Source organism: Gymnoscopelus microlampas (assembly GCF_963454915.1).
Source record: "Gymnoscopelus microlampas genome assembly, chromosome: 12".
Lineage (NCBI taxonomy): Eukaryota > Metazoa > Chordata > Actinopteri > Myctophiformes > Myctophidae > Gymnoscopelus > Gymnoscopelus microlampas.
This window is the reverse complement of record NC_139949.1, coordinates 36,602,996-36,617,873: the sequence shown is the minus strand read 5'-3', so window position 1 is coordinate 36,617,873 and position 14,878 is coordinate 36,602,996. Positions and strand designations below refer to the sequence as shown.

Genomic DNA, 14,878 nt, shown 5'->3' with positions numbered 1-14,878 from the left:
AATGGCTGGTCTCAAATTCAGGACCAGACTTGTTGATGCTGAAGCTCTCTGCTGTGTAGTGTGTGTGTGTGTGTGTGTGTGTGTGTGTGTGTGTGTGTGTGTGTGTGTGTGTGTGTGTGTGTGTGTGTGTGTGTGTGTGTGTGTGTGTGTGTGTGTGTGTGTGTGTGTGTGTGTGTGTGTGTGTGTGTGTGTGTGTGTGTGTGTGTGTGTACACGGAGGGTGTGTGTCTTGGTCGGTGGGTGGTCATGTGTCTTCCTGCTAGTTGAGTTGTAGCATGAGTTGTGCTGACTGTGTGGCCACTGTTAAAGGCCTTCCCGTCAGCTGACAGTGGTTAAATGGCTGGAGTGGTTCAACAGGGTGTGGAGAAGGATGGCTGGGTTGACGGCTCAGAGGGTTAGGGTTCTTATTACACCTACACACCTTAACTTGTGCCTTCTGATATTTAGTTTTAAGGGGTACTTACCTTCTGTCGTATCTACATGCTATATACACAGAACAATCCTCAGTGTTGAAGGCAGTGGTGGAAGAAGTACACAGATTTTGGACTTGAGTAAACATAACAATACCGCAGTGTAAAGAAAGATACTTTGCTACAAGTCAGCCCTGCATTCAAAATCTTACTTAAAACTATTAGCAGCTAAATAAACTTAAAGTACTTAAAGTAAAAGTACTCATTATGGAGAATGCACAGTTTAGACTAATATAATGTTATTGGACTATAATTATTGATCATTAACCATTATTTTAACTTATTTTAACTAAATTGTATTAGTACAGTACTTGAGTTTACATAGTTACTTTACACCACTGGTTTAAAATAAATAAATAATATATATATATATATATATATATATATATATATATATATATATATATATATATATATATATATATATATATATATACATATATATATGTTATTTTATCATACTGTATGTTCCTTAGCCTCATTTTGATTTGGTTTGTCAAGTCCAACCTACGCCTAATTCCATGCATAGAATAAATACTGCAGTAGCTGTTATGAGATATCTGTTAACTGTACATCTGTCATCTGCAACCTTTATGTACATCGATAGTGCTAGGATACCGCTCTCATTAGCAGGGCTGACTTTAATGTTAGCGAGACTGCCTGGTTCAATAAAAGCTTTGACCAATAAAAGATTGACAGAAATGTCTCAACTGTTTATCCTTTATCTGAGTAAAACTGCAGCAGTTTTCCCTGTTGTCCTACAAAAGAACAAATGACCTGGATAATCTGATGCATTCACACGCTTATCAGGGACTTCCCCCTTTGGTTTACGATGTGTGTAATCTATTGGCACTGCTTCGTGACACCTGTTCCTTTATTGCAGCATGTGTGTCAAAAATGTTCAGCCTAGCTGGTGGGGGGCTGCACATTTGGCTTACGACTGGCTGAAGAATGCAACGCAGGCATTTTATCTTAACTAAAAACTGAAGAGGGATTGGCCCACGAAATTTATTGAAGTGAATATACAGTATATAGTGTTTACTTTGACTAATTTGATGAAATATACATAATTATAACGATACTATGCCATTTCACAGCACACACATAGCACATGGTTATGCAGAAAACGAATGACACTGATGTGAGAAACAGTCCATGATTTATGCTATCACTTGTGACAACAGTGACAAATGTTGCTCTTTGCATTGCTTGTAATCTATGTTAGGCGTCAGTGGTGGTGACACAGTTTTAAGTTTTAAGAATTTCAAACGTTAAAGATATTTTGGATTATGGAAAAGAAATTTCATACTGTACAGCTCGTTGCAGTATGGAAGTAAGTATTCTGAAGTCAGGGAGATTTCGAGTTTTTGAGCGGAACATGCATTTAATATATTAATGATTAGTAGCAATTTTTGGAACTGATCACTTTTGATTTAAGTTGTTGTGGAGCTAGATGCTAGGACATTGTAGAGAATGTGGGCAAAGAAACTTCCCCTGTGTTCCATTTGTGTGTATGTTATTCGCACAAGCAAATTTCACAAACCACGCCCCAATTGGTGGGATTTTTACAACACGTGACAACAAGGCAGGTGCGCCGACAGCGAGGCCTTGAGGCTCATGAGGCTCATGAGGCACGCCCAAGCGAGCCGCTGAGCGAGTGAGTGCCCGCACTGAGTGCCCGCAAAGAAAAGGGATACACACGAAAGACATGCATACATTGCAACTGGCATGAGGGTGAGTAATGACGCAAGTTAAAATTTTGGCTGAACTGTGTCTTTACACAAAAGTCAAATTACAGACATATTTCACATACACGCATGCACACATGCACATTTACACGCACGCATGCACCCACGCACGCACTGTCATCATTTGTGAACATGCCACTAAGCATATGGCAAATTGGTTAAAGATGGCACATTGTCAAACAAGCAGTTCAATAATTGCTGTTGTTGAATAATTGAATAAACGTTTTGATTACAGTCATTAAAGCTTCCTGTGCAACATCTATACAGGATATTGCTCAACAAATGGGTCATAATTACATGCTGCCTCCCTCAACCTTAGGAAACAGGCCAGATGTGGAGACAGAGAGATATGCTTGCATGTACGCTGGCATCAGTGGCAATGCCATTCACCCCTGCGGTTTTGCAAATCGGACCAAGTAGTGAATGTGCTGACTATTGTGTTTGCCAACAGGAAACATCCAGCACAGTCCTGTGAACAGATTGTCACAATGGTGATGATGTAACCTCTAGTCTAAGTTGTGCTTTCGAGATAAACAGATGCATCCATATTCACAGCCTGGTACATCTGTTCCATTGATGCAGCAATGTACATAAAAGTATAGATATGTCACAACTCCAGCTTCAACTCAACTTCACCTTCAAGTTTATTGTCACATCACAAGTTTGCAGGTGTAAAAGATTGGGGGAAGATTGAATAGAGAATAGAGAATAGAGAAAGAAACAAATAAGTCAGATAACAAGACACAATGTCAAATGCATAGGATGCATGGTCTAGAATTTCACAGTTTCTTGTGCAAGTAGAGACAACTCATTTAGCAGCAGATATCGTTTATCTGTTTCCAAGGTCAGATAAGTGCCCTAGCCTGGTGAACCATCCCGGTCGCGTGAATTCACACACACAGACACTCATGTGTGCGACTCACCACACATGCGACTCATGCGATACATGCGACTCACCCGACTAGGATGGTTTACCAGGCTATAAGTGCCCTACTGTCACCTTCTCAGACCCCTACTTTGCAGGGGGACCTGTGGCAACCCTACCCTACACTGCTTGCTTTGCTTGTGAGTGTGTTTCAGGATTGGCAGGTTGGAACTGGGAATGTCTGGCAGGGTGAAGCTGAGGATGATCTTCGGTGAAAATGGGACACACCTGGGCTCAGTGTGTGTTCCAGGATTCAACGTTCTGGGCTCTCTCCTCTCTCCCCCTGCTTGCTTTGTGTTTGGAAGTCTTTCTTGGGTTTAGCCCAAACAACATTCATGCTGCACATACACCCACGCACTGCTTACAGATCTACCGGTACATAAAGGCCAACCTGACTAAAAATGCTTACTGAATTCTCCTCCACTGATCCTCATCCCTATCGAATGATATAATGGCTTTGTAACATTTATTTGACCTTGAAATTGCAAGTAGTTTTTGCAAGGCTGTGTATTGACGCTAGTCTGCCATTAGTGGTGGCTGTACACCTGACTGAGCATGTTGAATCAGCAACAGAAGTCATTGGTGAGGGAGAGCTTTCTGTGTTCTTGCAAATCAGAGCATGAGAAGGGTAATGGCCATCGACAGGGCACTCAATGCCCGACGCAATATTGACATCAATGAAATCGCTACCTGGAATGAAGGAACTGAACACCAACTGATCAGCTGAGCTCAGGAGAGGCCAGCTCATATTACAGAAAACGAGAAAATGCTGAGTTTGTGGCTTTTTGTTTTCATAGTTGTCTTCCCGATGCTCGATCTTCTGATTTTCTTGTTGTTCAGCTGTAGTCTATGCCGTGTTTTCCAGTGCAACAGCTACCGAAGATGAAAAAGCGATCTGATCAATTGCCAATAGTTCTTGCAAAGGGGCTTGGCATGTCAGGGTCTTAACATAATGTAAATGTACCCCTGCTTGGAGTTGGCTCAAATCCCACCACAGCCTTTCTCCTGTGCCTCCCCTATCCAACCAGTCTGCTTTCTATCTCCATGAATAAAAATATGAATAAAAAGTAAAAACTAAAAACGAATGAGTTCTAATCAGGTTAATGACTGAAATATAAAGTATGCACTCCCCTATATTCGTGCTCTTGTTCCATTCCTTCCACGCCATCTCTCTTGTGCCAACTGTAGGTTTTTTTAAGCTCTCATTTAGTTTGGCCTATCCTTCAGTGTTTCCACTCACTGTGGGAGTTAATGATAGGGGCCTGGTGTCTTTAAGTGTTTATGTGTGTGACCAAGGGGAGAGGTTATCAACAGCTCTCTTTGGGTCTAATGGACCGTTTAGTTTGGTACTTTTGCCTTGGATGACTGGGTGGGCAGCTAAACTGGACAGTGTGTGTGTGTGTGTGTGTGTGTGTGTGCGCGCAAGCGCGCGTGCGTGAGAGAAAGTGAGTGAAAGCTGGGGTGAGATGGGCGAAGAGAACATGTGGGAGAAACAGAAACAAAGTCAAGCCGAGAGATAGGGAGTGAAACAAGAGACAAAGCGTGAGAAGGAGAAAGATCAAGAGACAAGATGAAAGGAGACACTGGTTGTCGGCTGTCAGGCAGTGAGTGAGGCAGAGACAGATAAACTATGAGAACATGGTAAAGAGAATCCCATCCATCCATGTGATGAAGCTTTAATAAGGAAAATCTGTACCCTCACGTTTTCCCTCTTTCGTTCTTTTACCGGTAATTTCTGTTACCACTTTGCCATATTGCCGAAGAAAGCCTCTCATTCAGGTTCTATAGATCATCATAAGAGAAGAGAAGAGTTTACTGATCGCCAGAGGAAATTCAGGTGTCACTGCAGCAATAGAAACACGTTTAAAACACAGGAAGGGTACAAGTAAAGAGTAAAAGTAAAAACAAACCAATTTCAGAAGACTGAGGCTGAACAGATCAAATCAAGGGTTTTGTCCAAACAGCCAACGTCCAATGGCAGAGGAGCGGGCCGTGACATACTGTCTATCAACAATGAATATATGAATAGCAAATAGCAATAGTTATCCAAACCAATCAGACTCGACTGCTCTCACTTTACATTTATCTAATATCATTGCGTCTGAACCTGTGACGGTGTCCTTCACACAAAATCCACCTCCACCATGTTAAAGGTCTATATTTTCCTAGGAGCTCAGCTAGAAGGAGGATCCATCATCCACCTGCACAGTGTCTCCCCACCACTAGCGTCTAGACGCTTATCACCCCCATTATCATAGCCCCTGGCTACCATCCTGTGAAGATGACAATGGAATCTAATCACCAAAAATACAGTATGTATCTGTACTGTATGTACAGTAAATGTGTATCATAAATTAATAAACAGTTATTCTTTTCAACTTGATCTCTCCTTATTGATTTTTTTTGCATTAGCTTGTTGTCTAGTGTTCAGTATGCCAGAATCCATCGGCAAGGCGGAGAGAGAGCAAGCGAGCATGGGACGTTGCATTAGCCACAACACTGTTCTTGCCTCTGACAAGAAAATTGCCCTCAAGACTGAGTTCAATGTGGATCAAACACAGCTCATAAAATACTTTTTTCCCCTGTTAAAACTAAACTTTCCAACTTTCCATAGTATTTTCCATCCCATTCTTGTGTAATTATACATTTGTTTAATATGTTCAAAATGTATTACTCTTCAAAGCCTTTGCCTTTGCTTTTAGTTTCCATCATAGGTATGTTGACGAAAAGGTTTCCTAACAGGCGTTAAAAATCACCCCATGGACATGTGATGTCTGCTCCAGGTGACTAACAGTTACTTTGAGTCTGAGAGCCACCGCTATTGGCTATGTGACTAATATGAGCGCACTGTATGTACTTTTACACACACACACACACACACACACACACACACACACACACACACACACACACACACACACACACACACACACACACACACACTATTCAGACAAGAACAGTCTGGTGCTCAACGCTCATCATAGTACTGTACAGGTGGTCACAGTGGAAGAAATGCAATATTGTCCACTCTGGTCTTTTCTGGTGCACAGCTGTTTGAGGTGACCAATCACACGATAAAAGGCTGCTATTTGGCCAATCAGGATGAGGGTTGTGAACAGAATAAGGGACATGGATTGGCTTCTCACTACTTTCTGATGTTTTTGTTTTAGTTACTATTTCTTACATTATACATCGTGCAGTGAAAGTAGCTGAGAGCACGGTCATGGGGTTGCATCTTAGCCCTAACGTAGAGTAGAAACTCAAGTATGATTAATCTGTGTGCTACAGCCCTAGCGATGGAATCTTGGCAATCTATGGCTGTAACAAATGGTCACTGGCTGGCCAGTATGCTAACACAGAGCATCTGTGCACATGATGAGGTGACATGCTGAAGCATGTCTTCAGAAGCACTATTGAGCTGGTCAGTAGAACAAGACCTTCTACAGCTACAACCACAGGAGCTGCCAAGAATGCTGGGCCCCTTGACAGGATCTGACAATGAGCAACACAGATGGAAGAATTATAAGAAAGCTTTACTAATAACATACTGCCTTTTTTGAGGCCCTCCATACAAATTAAATGAAATCCAAACCATTATTGCAAGGGGGGAGCAGTAAAATCAGGGCGGAAGAAATGAGTCTGCAAATCTCTCCACTCAACAACTACTGCTGAAGTATAGCTCCAACTGCTCCAGGAGGGAGGCTTCTTTCAACTGAAGAAAGTGTTGTTCAACTCAGGTCGAACCACGTTCAGAAAATAAAGTACTTGACAAGTGGCAATTGTTGAAAAGAGCCAGGAGACGTATACATTTAGCTGTAAGTGACCAGCAGTACAAGACTGTGCGTGCGTGCGTGCGTGAGAGTGTGCGTACGTGCATGCACACATGCACGCCTGTGTGTGTGCATGCTGCATGTGTGTGGGTAGCGTATGTAATTGAATGCTTGTGAGCTCCCAGGCTTGTGCTGTACAGTAAACAGACATAAGTGTTCTAAGTCACTTGCTTGTTTAAAGAACTAAAAGCTACACTTCTTTTGTGTATTACTGGCCTTACGTACATCCTTACTATTGTCTGACTGTATGTAATATTCATGGACTGTGCTGAGCCTGTTTATTATTCAGGCATTAATTAAAACACAGTGTTATAAATATTCAGAACAGACACCTGGTCTATGTGTGCATGTGTGTGTGTGTGTGTGTGTGTGTGTGTCTGTGTGTGTGTGTGTGTGTGTGTGTGTGTGTGTGTGTGTGTGTGTGTGTGTGTGTGTGTGTGTGTGTGTGTGTGTGTGTGTGTGTGTGTGTGTGTGTGTGTGTGTGTGTGTGTGTGTGTGTGTGCGCGTGCGTGCGTGCTGTAAAATATATCTACTAGAAGCACAAACAGTAGGCTGATAAAAACACAACCCATGTTTAATAAGGCCTGACCTCTAATTTTAACATTTGATCAGCATTAGAAATGTGCTCAGTTTTTTTTAAATGAATGACATTCTCTCTTTTTTGTAAACCTTTATTTGTCCAGGAAAGGTTTGCAGAACCTGCATCTTTTTCAGTAGCAAGCTACTTCACATTCATACTGTTACACAGCTTCACTCGCACGCACGCACGCACGCACGCGCACACACACACACACACACACACACACACACACACACACACACAGACTGGAACTGCTCAGGACAACCGCTGTTATATACAGATTATCTAACGAAAACATGTCCTGTTACATTATGTATCAATAATTGACATTCACCAGGTCAGGTTGGTTTCACTCTGTCCTTTCAGCTGATGAGCATATTATACTGTAACATTCTTAGGAGATGCCTTTGGGCCTGTGGTTATCTTACTCTTATGTGTTCATCTGTTTTTCATTTTCTGCTCAGCAATATTTCAGCCACATGAATTAAGCGGCATGATTTCCATAAAAGTATTGGCTTCCCCATGGGGCGCTCCAGGCAAAATGGGACTGTTAGTGGCACCATTGTTTCCAATGTGTGTCATTCTGAACAACTAACCATTTTCAACACACAGAGGGACATAAATTTACTCAATAGTATGTGAGCTACAGTACAAAACCGAGCCAACAAACAGTGTAATCTTTTTATGCAACAAGAAATGTTACCAATTGGGAGCTACATCTGTAGTCAATACGCTGGCCTTCGGTGTACCACCAAGCTTCACTTGGATTAGCAGCAGTGATTCCAATCTTAACCAAGGGCATGTTTGTGACCTACAGATGGCATTTGGAAAGTAAAAGGGAAAATGTTTGGATTGTTTTGTCAAAAGGAACGAGTGGTGCATTACTATGAAAATGCATGCAATGTATCTGTTCATTGAGTTTCATGATCCTTAAAGGTTATCCTGTTTAACTGGCACACACTTGCACATGGACAATGTACACTTCAGAACCGTGACAGATGCCTGTTAAGAATAACTGTTGTGATACTTGTTTTCACTCATACATTCATTGTTGATACTGTATATTGTATTCTAGATTGTCACTGATGAAGGCCTATTGACTGTAAAAGAGGGCAGCAATAGCCTAGTGGGTAGAGGGGCCATCTGATATTCAGAAGGTTACCGGTTCTCCTCCCGGCCCGCCCATGTCTACGTGTCAAAGTGTCCCTGAGCAAGACACTTAACCCTTATGGTGCAGATATCTAGTGACCAAGTCTTAATACGTTATTTTATTTTATCTTTATTCTTATCTTGGTGTGGTTCTTGATTTTAGTCTTACCTGTACCACTCCTGTGTTTCACTTTCAGCGCTGTTCCTGCTATGACACCTATATTTCCCCATGGGGATAAAAGGTTTATCTTATTTGATCTTATGCTGGGTAATCAATCACCACACCCTTAATATTATTATTAATTAATGAATCATCCCCCCTGGAGGATTAATAAAGTATTATGCTACACAGGAGAATCTTCAGTAATTTCACTCAGAGGATTAATTTTATCGCAGAGTTAAACTAACACTAATGATTTTGCTGTGTGTACTCTTGTTGATTAAGAATGTGAGCTGAGTACTCACAGTTTTGCAACATCTTGGCTCAGAACGAGTGACATCATCGTCCCGACAGACAGTAGGAGATATTCCAGACAGAGTCAGACAGACAGCTCAGGATTACAACATCGCTCATCTCACCTGGCTCCGTAGGCTTCCTGCCGGCCCCGCCCGGATAAAACCTGAGCACATTTAACCACTTAAGTCCTACTTACCTCGTCGTACGGCAATAGCAAACCTAGCCAATCTACAAGCTCACAATGCATCACGATACGACGTGTGAGCTTAGGGATATGGTATTTTCGCTTTTAGGTCAGGAGCCTATCTTCTGTTCCCTTGGCGTGAGGCAGCTTGATGTACAAGCACAACCTTCTGCACATGACGCTAGTATGTCACAGGGACTTACCCCCAATCCAACCCTTGATGCTGAGTGCCAAGCAGGGAGGCATTGTGTACCAATTTTATAGTCTTTGGTATGACTTGGCCAGGGCTTGAACCCCTGACCTCCCATTCTCAGTGCGGACACTCTAACCACAAGGCTGAGTTGGTATGACAATATAATGACATGAGCAAAATATGGACATCAGGTTGAAAGTGGTTCAAACCTTGTGTGGACTTAAAAGGGGGGGTTCTTAGTCACTTACCAAGGCCATTTCAAAGTATGACCATCCAAGGGAAAAGAACAGAGAGGCGCTCTGCAGTCTGCATCTGAGATTTACTGGGGACAGGCTCTGAGGAAGATGCGTATCCGAAATGTCAGGCTGTTTTGTGTGTACCCTATAAATCTCTGATCTGGTCTGGAGAGTTTTCAAGTGTTTTTTTTGTTCAGTTGATGGGCATTCTTTGAAGAATACCAGTTGATGGTCCATTGTGGAACCTTGGGCCGTCAACCTTTACTTTATAGAGTGTTGAGCACTGAGGTAGTGCTCTAGTTAGAAAACAGGCCTTGATAGCCACAGCGTTGATATACCGAACGTAATAGATAAGAACTTCAGAATTCTCCAGGCGCTCAACCGAACGCTTGTTTGCATGCAGACTTTGATGTGGAGCGAATTGCCTTTGTGATATATCAGGTCGTATTGTTTTAATATCATTATTTTTTGCTGTTCTTTTATTCACATATTATAGAGGGAATCTCCCTTGTTTGTCAATAAAGATGCTCATGTGAACGGTACTTTCTGTTTGTCGTCTAAACTGGACTTTAGGGTTTTATTGAACCAAGAGTGACAGGACTGCCACGGCACATCACAGGCAAGATGTTCTTTCATACTAGAACTGCAATAAAAAAAGCTGCTTGAAAAGCAATCACCCCACAGCAGATAGTTCAAATGGTCATTTACTGATTGAGGACGGGAATCCTTTTTTTAAAGATTATTTCAGGGGAAGATTTAGATTGGAGAGTGTGGAGAGACAGTACCATGTGCAAAGAGAGCAGACATACAAGGCATCGGATTCAAACTCGGGTCCTCATGACTCACTCAGGATCAATATTGTACAAATTGGTTGCATCACCAAGCACCCCTATTGAAGTTTTATGTATGGAGAATTTTACATTTAGTATAGGATACAGAAACTACAGACAGGGGGAAAGAATTACACTAAATGACAGCTAATTTAAGAGTGTATGTATCCCTAAAATGTTGATAGAGAATGAAATTCAAGATTTTGCTGTGCATAAGTGCATAATGTACACCTAAAGCTTCTCTGTTTTCATCTCCCAGCCCGCCAAAGTGTCGAAGTGTCCCTGAGCAAGGCACTTTAACCCCTAACAGCTTAACCCAAGTGCAGCAATCAGCTGGGTGAAGCTAAAACTGAATTACCCCTCCGGGATTAACAAAGGTCTCCCCTCCTATAAACTGGGAGCAGGCCAGAGAACTTAACTGTCAATAAATATGTATCTGTTTCAAGCCAAACTTCTGACTGGATAGCAGCTTTCAGTATTAATTAATTTGAGGATTTTCTTTGGACAATATGTGCAACACACCACATTGAGGACCTGCAGCTAGGTTATTTTTCCTCGCTTGTTGAAGCAATCACAATCACATTAGCCTATACTTATACTCCTTGCGTCATCCAATTCATTTCGCAACCAGATTTGTTGCCATAATGTAGCTCATTAGTAAAAGTTTTGACAAGACCACAAAAATATTATCATGGATGATGTGCTCAGTCTGGATTATGCCTACTGATGTTCGGAGGCCTTTGATTTGACAGCCATGATGTATTCCTCTTTTTGAGTCACATCTGACGGAGCCTGCCCCACATGCCTGCAGTTGTCTGAAACATGGGAGAGTCAGGAATGCCTATGAGCTCATCCCCTCCGGAGAAGAAAAATCATTCTCTTGTTCGGTGACTCATTCACTATATAAATTGGCTCTGGAAATGAGAAGAAGCAAGAAGTGGGGCAAGCAGGATACTACAATATCTGCTGACAAATGGGAGAGGTCCGCTTTTGTCAGCTGGAGTCCACATTACAACACTTTCTATTGTTTGAGAAGTTGAGAGGCTTATTTTCAAGCACTAGGCTACACAGCGATTAGCTGAATGAACTTGGTTGTTTTGTGGGCTAAATATGTCACAACATACAAGGAAAAAACAAGATATGGTTGTTTTTAAAATGTCATGCTGTCACAGAGCAGGTTACATCATACAAAATAATATTAAATGTATCCATTTGTAACTCTGAGAGCGTACAAATGTAACCAAATGGATACAGGATTGGTGGGCACTAGGGACATCTGGGCACCTCTATGTAAAATTGGCTATTTTGTCCAAAATGTTAAAAAATGAAATACTAGAAAAATGGTCTTGAGTCATGTAAAAAATATGTATAAATGATGTGAACATGTACAGTACATCATTATCAGACTTAATGTTATAACTTCTTGTGTATGCCCCAAAATGAAATTTGTAGCAATTGTAGAAATATTAGACCTTAATTGTCGAATATTCAAGCATGTACTAATCATGTATACTTTACATTACTTAAAGACATTTTTTCAAATATTCTATTTTTTTTGTTGGACAAAATAGCCAATTTTACAAGTCCATTTTACGAAAACAAAGAGAATAATCCACAGTGCTTTTAAAATGTATGTCACATGCAGGATTAATACAGGATTAACACAGCTGTGTCAATCCTAGGATTAAAACAGGATTTTACTGAATGTGTTTGTTTTGTGGGCTAAATATGTCGCAATATCCTACTATTAGCCCTACAGACTAGAGAAAGTCTAGATAAGGTTGTTCCAAAGTGACAGACTGTCACACAGACATCAGGTTACAATGCAGGATCACAGGCTGGTTTGTGGGAACAGTTTAGTAACGATTCCCTGGAAGGAGAAAACGTTTACTGTCATTCACGCGTAACAAGCCCGGCTACAAGTGAGTTTCTGTCATTGTCAATTCAGGGGGAAAAGGAAAGGAGAAAAAAAAAGCCTCCACCGTCTCCATAGCAACTCACACCGTCTGGTTGAGTCCCAGGTCCCTCCCATTGCAAGGCGGGCCGGCCTTTCACAGACACACACCAGTGTTGCCATGTCTGCTTATTAGAAGCGACTTTGGGCTTCTTTTTCTGTGAAGTTGCTTGTAAATATTGGTTAGTTGCGAGTTGCGATTTTTAGGGGTTGTTTCTAAAGTGTAGTTACTTATTTGGGGTTTGTTTCCTAATGTTGTTTAAACCAGTGTTCCTCAAACATTTTCAGGTCAAGGACCCCCACATTAATATGTATTTGTCTGCGGACCCCCACATCTGAAAATATGTTATGCCAGGGTCCCAGGGACCCCATATACAAGCTTTGTGTTGTTAAAATGTTTCAAAAAATATTCCTAATTTTTTTCAAATTTGCTTCCAAGGTTTTCTTTTTTTTTCAAAGCATATCTACAAGTTCACAACGCGTCGCATCGCGAGGCTTTGTGAGCTTGTTGATCGGCTATTTTCAAATAGCCAATGTAATTATGTTTAAAGAAGGGTGAAGGCCGGGCGTGCTCGCTTCTTTTGGGCTTGTTTTTCATAGACCTGGTTGCTTGTTTCTCTCACAAAACCTGGCAACGCTGACACACACACATACAGCCCTCATCCCACCACGTCAGGGGCGGCTTCATTATTTAAACTTGAATCAAGTGTGGAGGAAAGAAAGTTTTCCTGACTGGGAGAGTGTTGCCTAGCAGCTGTAGGCAGGAGGACCTGGGATTTCACTGTCTGTGCGTCTAAATTCCACACATCAACGTGTCCAAGAAGCAAGGATCATATTCTATTTTTATTTTTTAAATCTTTTACCTCTGTCTGATCTCTGATCTGTCTGATCTCGACCAGCCACCATGCCCCAGACAGTGACACTTAAGGGACCCTCACCTTGGGGCTTTCGTCTGGTGGGGGGGCGTGATTTTAGCACACCGTTAACCATCTCAAGGGTAGGTACAAAATAATAATAATAATTTAAAAAAATAAGCTTTTATTCATTTGTACGCTTTGTGTTGCTTGCTTGTGGTTGATCTGGTCCATTCATTGGATCGTGAAGGTAGACGCACCGATACTGACTGGTCAGTCTTCATCACCTCAGCTCAGTCAGTAGGCTATTTAATGCATGCATATGAAGCTAATGATGAATAGTCACCGCACTTTATCATTTTCTTGCTACCAACCATTATTTAATATCAGTGGTGTACTCAAGTACTGTACTTAAGTACAATTGTTGAGGTACTTTTACTTTACTGGAGTATTTCTAGTTGTCAGCAGGCCTACTTTTACTTCTATTCCACTACATCTCAGAGGCAAATATTGTACTTTTTAATTAATTGAATTACATCTTACATCCACACCACTGTTAAATATTCATGGGGAGGTGAGCGCACCGACCTGTGCGCTCATGATGATGATTAACAGTTGATAATTGCTATTGACTCAACTCTTTCCTAACTGGGACCAGTTTCACAACAATTAAATAAATGTGTACACCATGCAGTCAGTAGGAAACAAGGGATGATGCCTGTTCTCTTACACATCAGCACATTTTATAACGGGTGAATGAATTGGATTGTGCGTCACTATTTGCTGCCAGATGGTGCCGTCTAGTCAGCAGAAAGTCACATTATATATCGATGCCAGAAACAGTCAATATAGCCATCTCGATATCAAGTCCAACTGAAACGAACCCAAGTGAACTTTAACATACCCGGCCACTGCTATATTTGTTTTAATTTTTAATTGATTGAATGTTTTGTTTTATACAAACCATGCTGACGGAGTAACTGAAACTGTTTTGATGTTTATATCCCAAGTTAAAACTGATGTCATGCGCATCTTGCCGAAATGTAAACAGGCGCGTTAATCTAAAAAAAAAAACCTGCCTCGGCTTCGCTTCAGAATGTGGGTCAAAGAGTCAGTTTTAGTGGGTTTCCCGAGAGGGCCAAGGTCCAGCAGTGAATATAATGGCAGTAGCCAATAGTTAATCTCTGCCAGGGTAAACATCGCCGGGTCCCGCGGCAGTATAGTGACTGTGGAGAGGAGAGGAGAGGAGAGGGGAGGGTGGCGTTGACATTTGTTTTTCATCAGCACTACGCTGGTGCTGCTGAGGGCTTCCAGGTGTTGTTCTTCTCTCAGCTGTAGTTATAGTGCCGGGGCCCCGGGGCCCACACCGGCCCTTTAACCACAGCCTCCCTGTACAAGCAACAGCAACCAAAAGGTGCAGTTTATTGTTTAATGGCGTGAGGGTGACGATTGTGGGTGAACTAAACTGA

The 14,878-nt window shown here is 41.7% G+C and overlaps 1 protein-coding gene across 1 annotated transcript in view; it reads left to right on the top strand.

The window, feature by feature from the left end:
• The first annotated feature begins 13,262 nt into the window (after positions 1-13,262).
• Positions 13,263-14,878, top strand: part of pdlim4 (PDZ and LIM domain 4) — a 61,987-nt gene continuing 60,371 nt past the window's right edge. Inside the window, exon 1 of the mRNA XM_084073638.1 lies at positions 13,263-13,552. Within this exon, the coding sequence (XP_083929764.1) occupies positions 13,460-13,552 (93 nt within the window). The 5' untranslated portion in view covers positions 13,263-13,459. The remainder of the gene's footprint in view (positions 13,553-14,878) is intronic.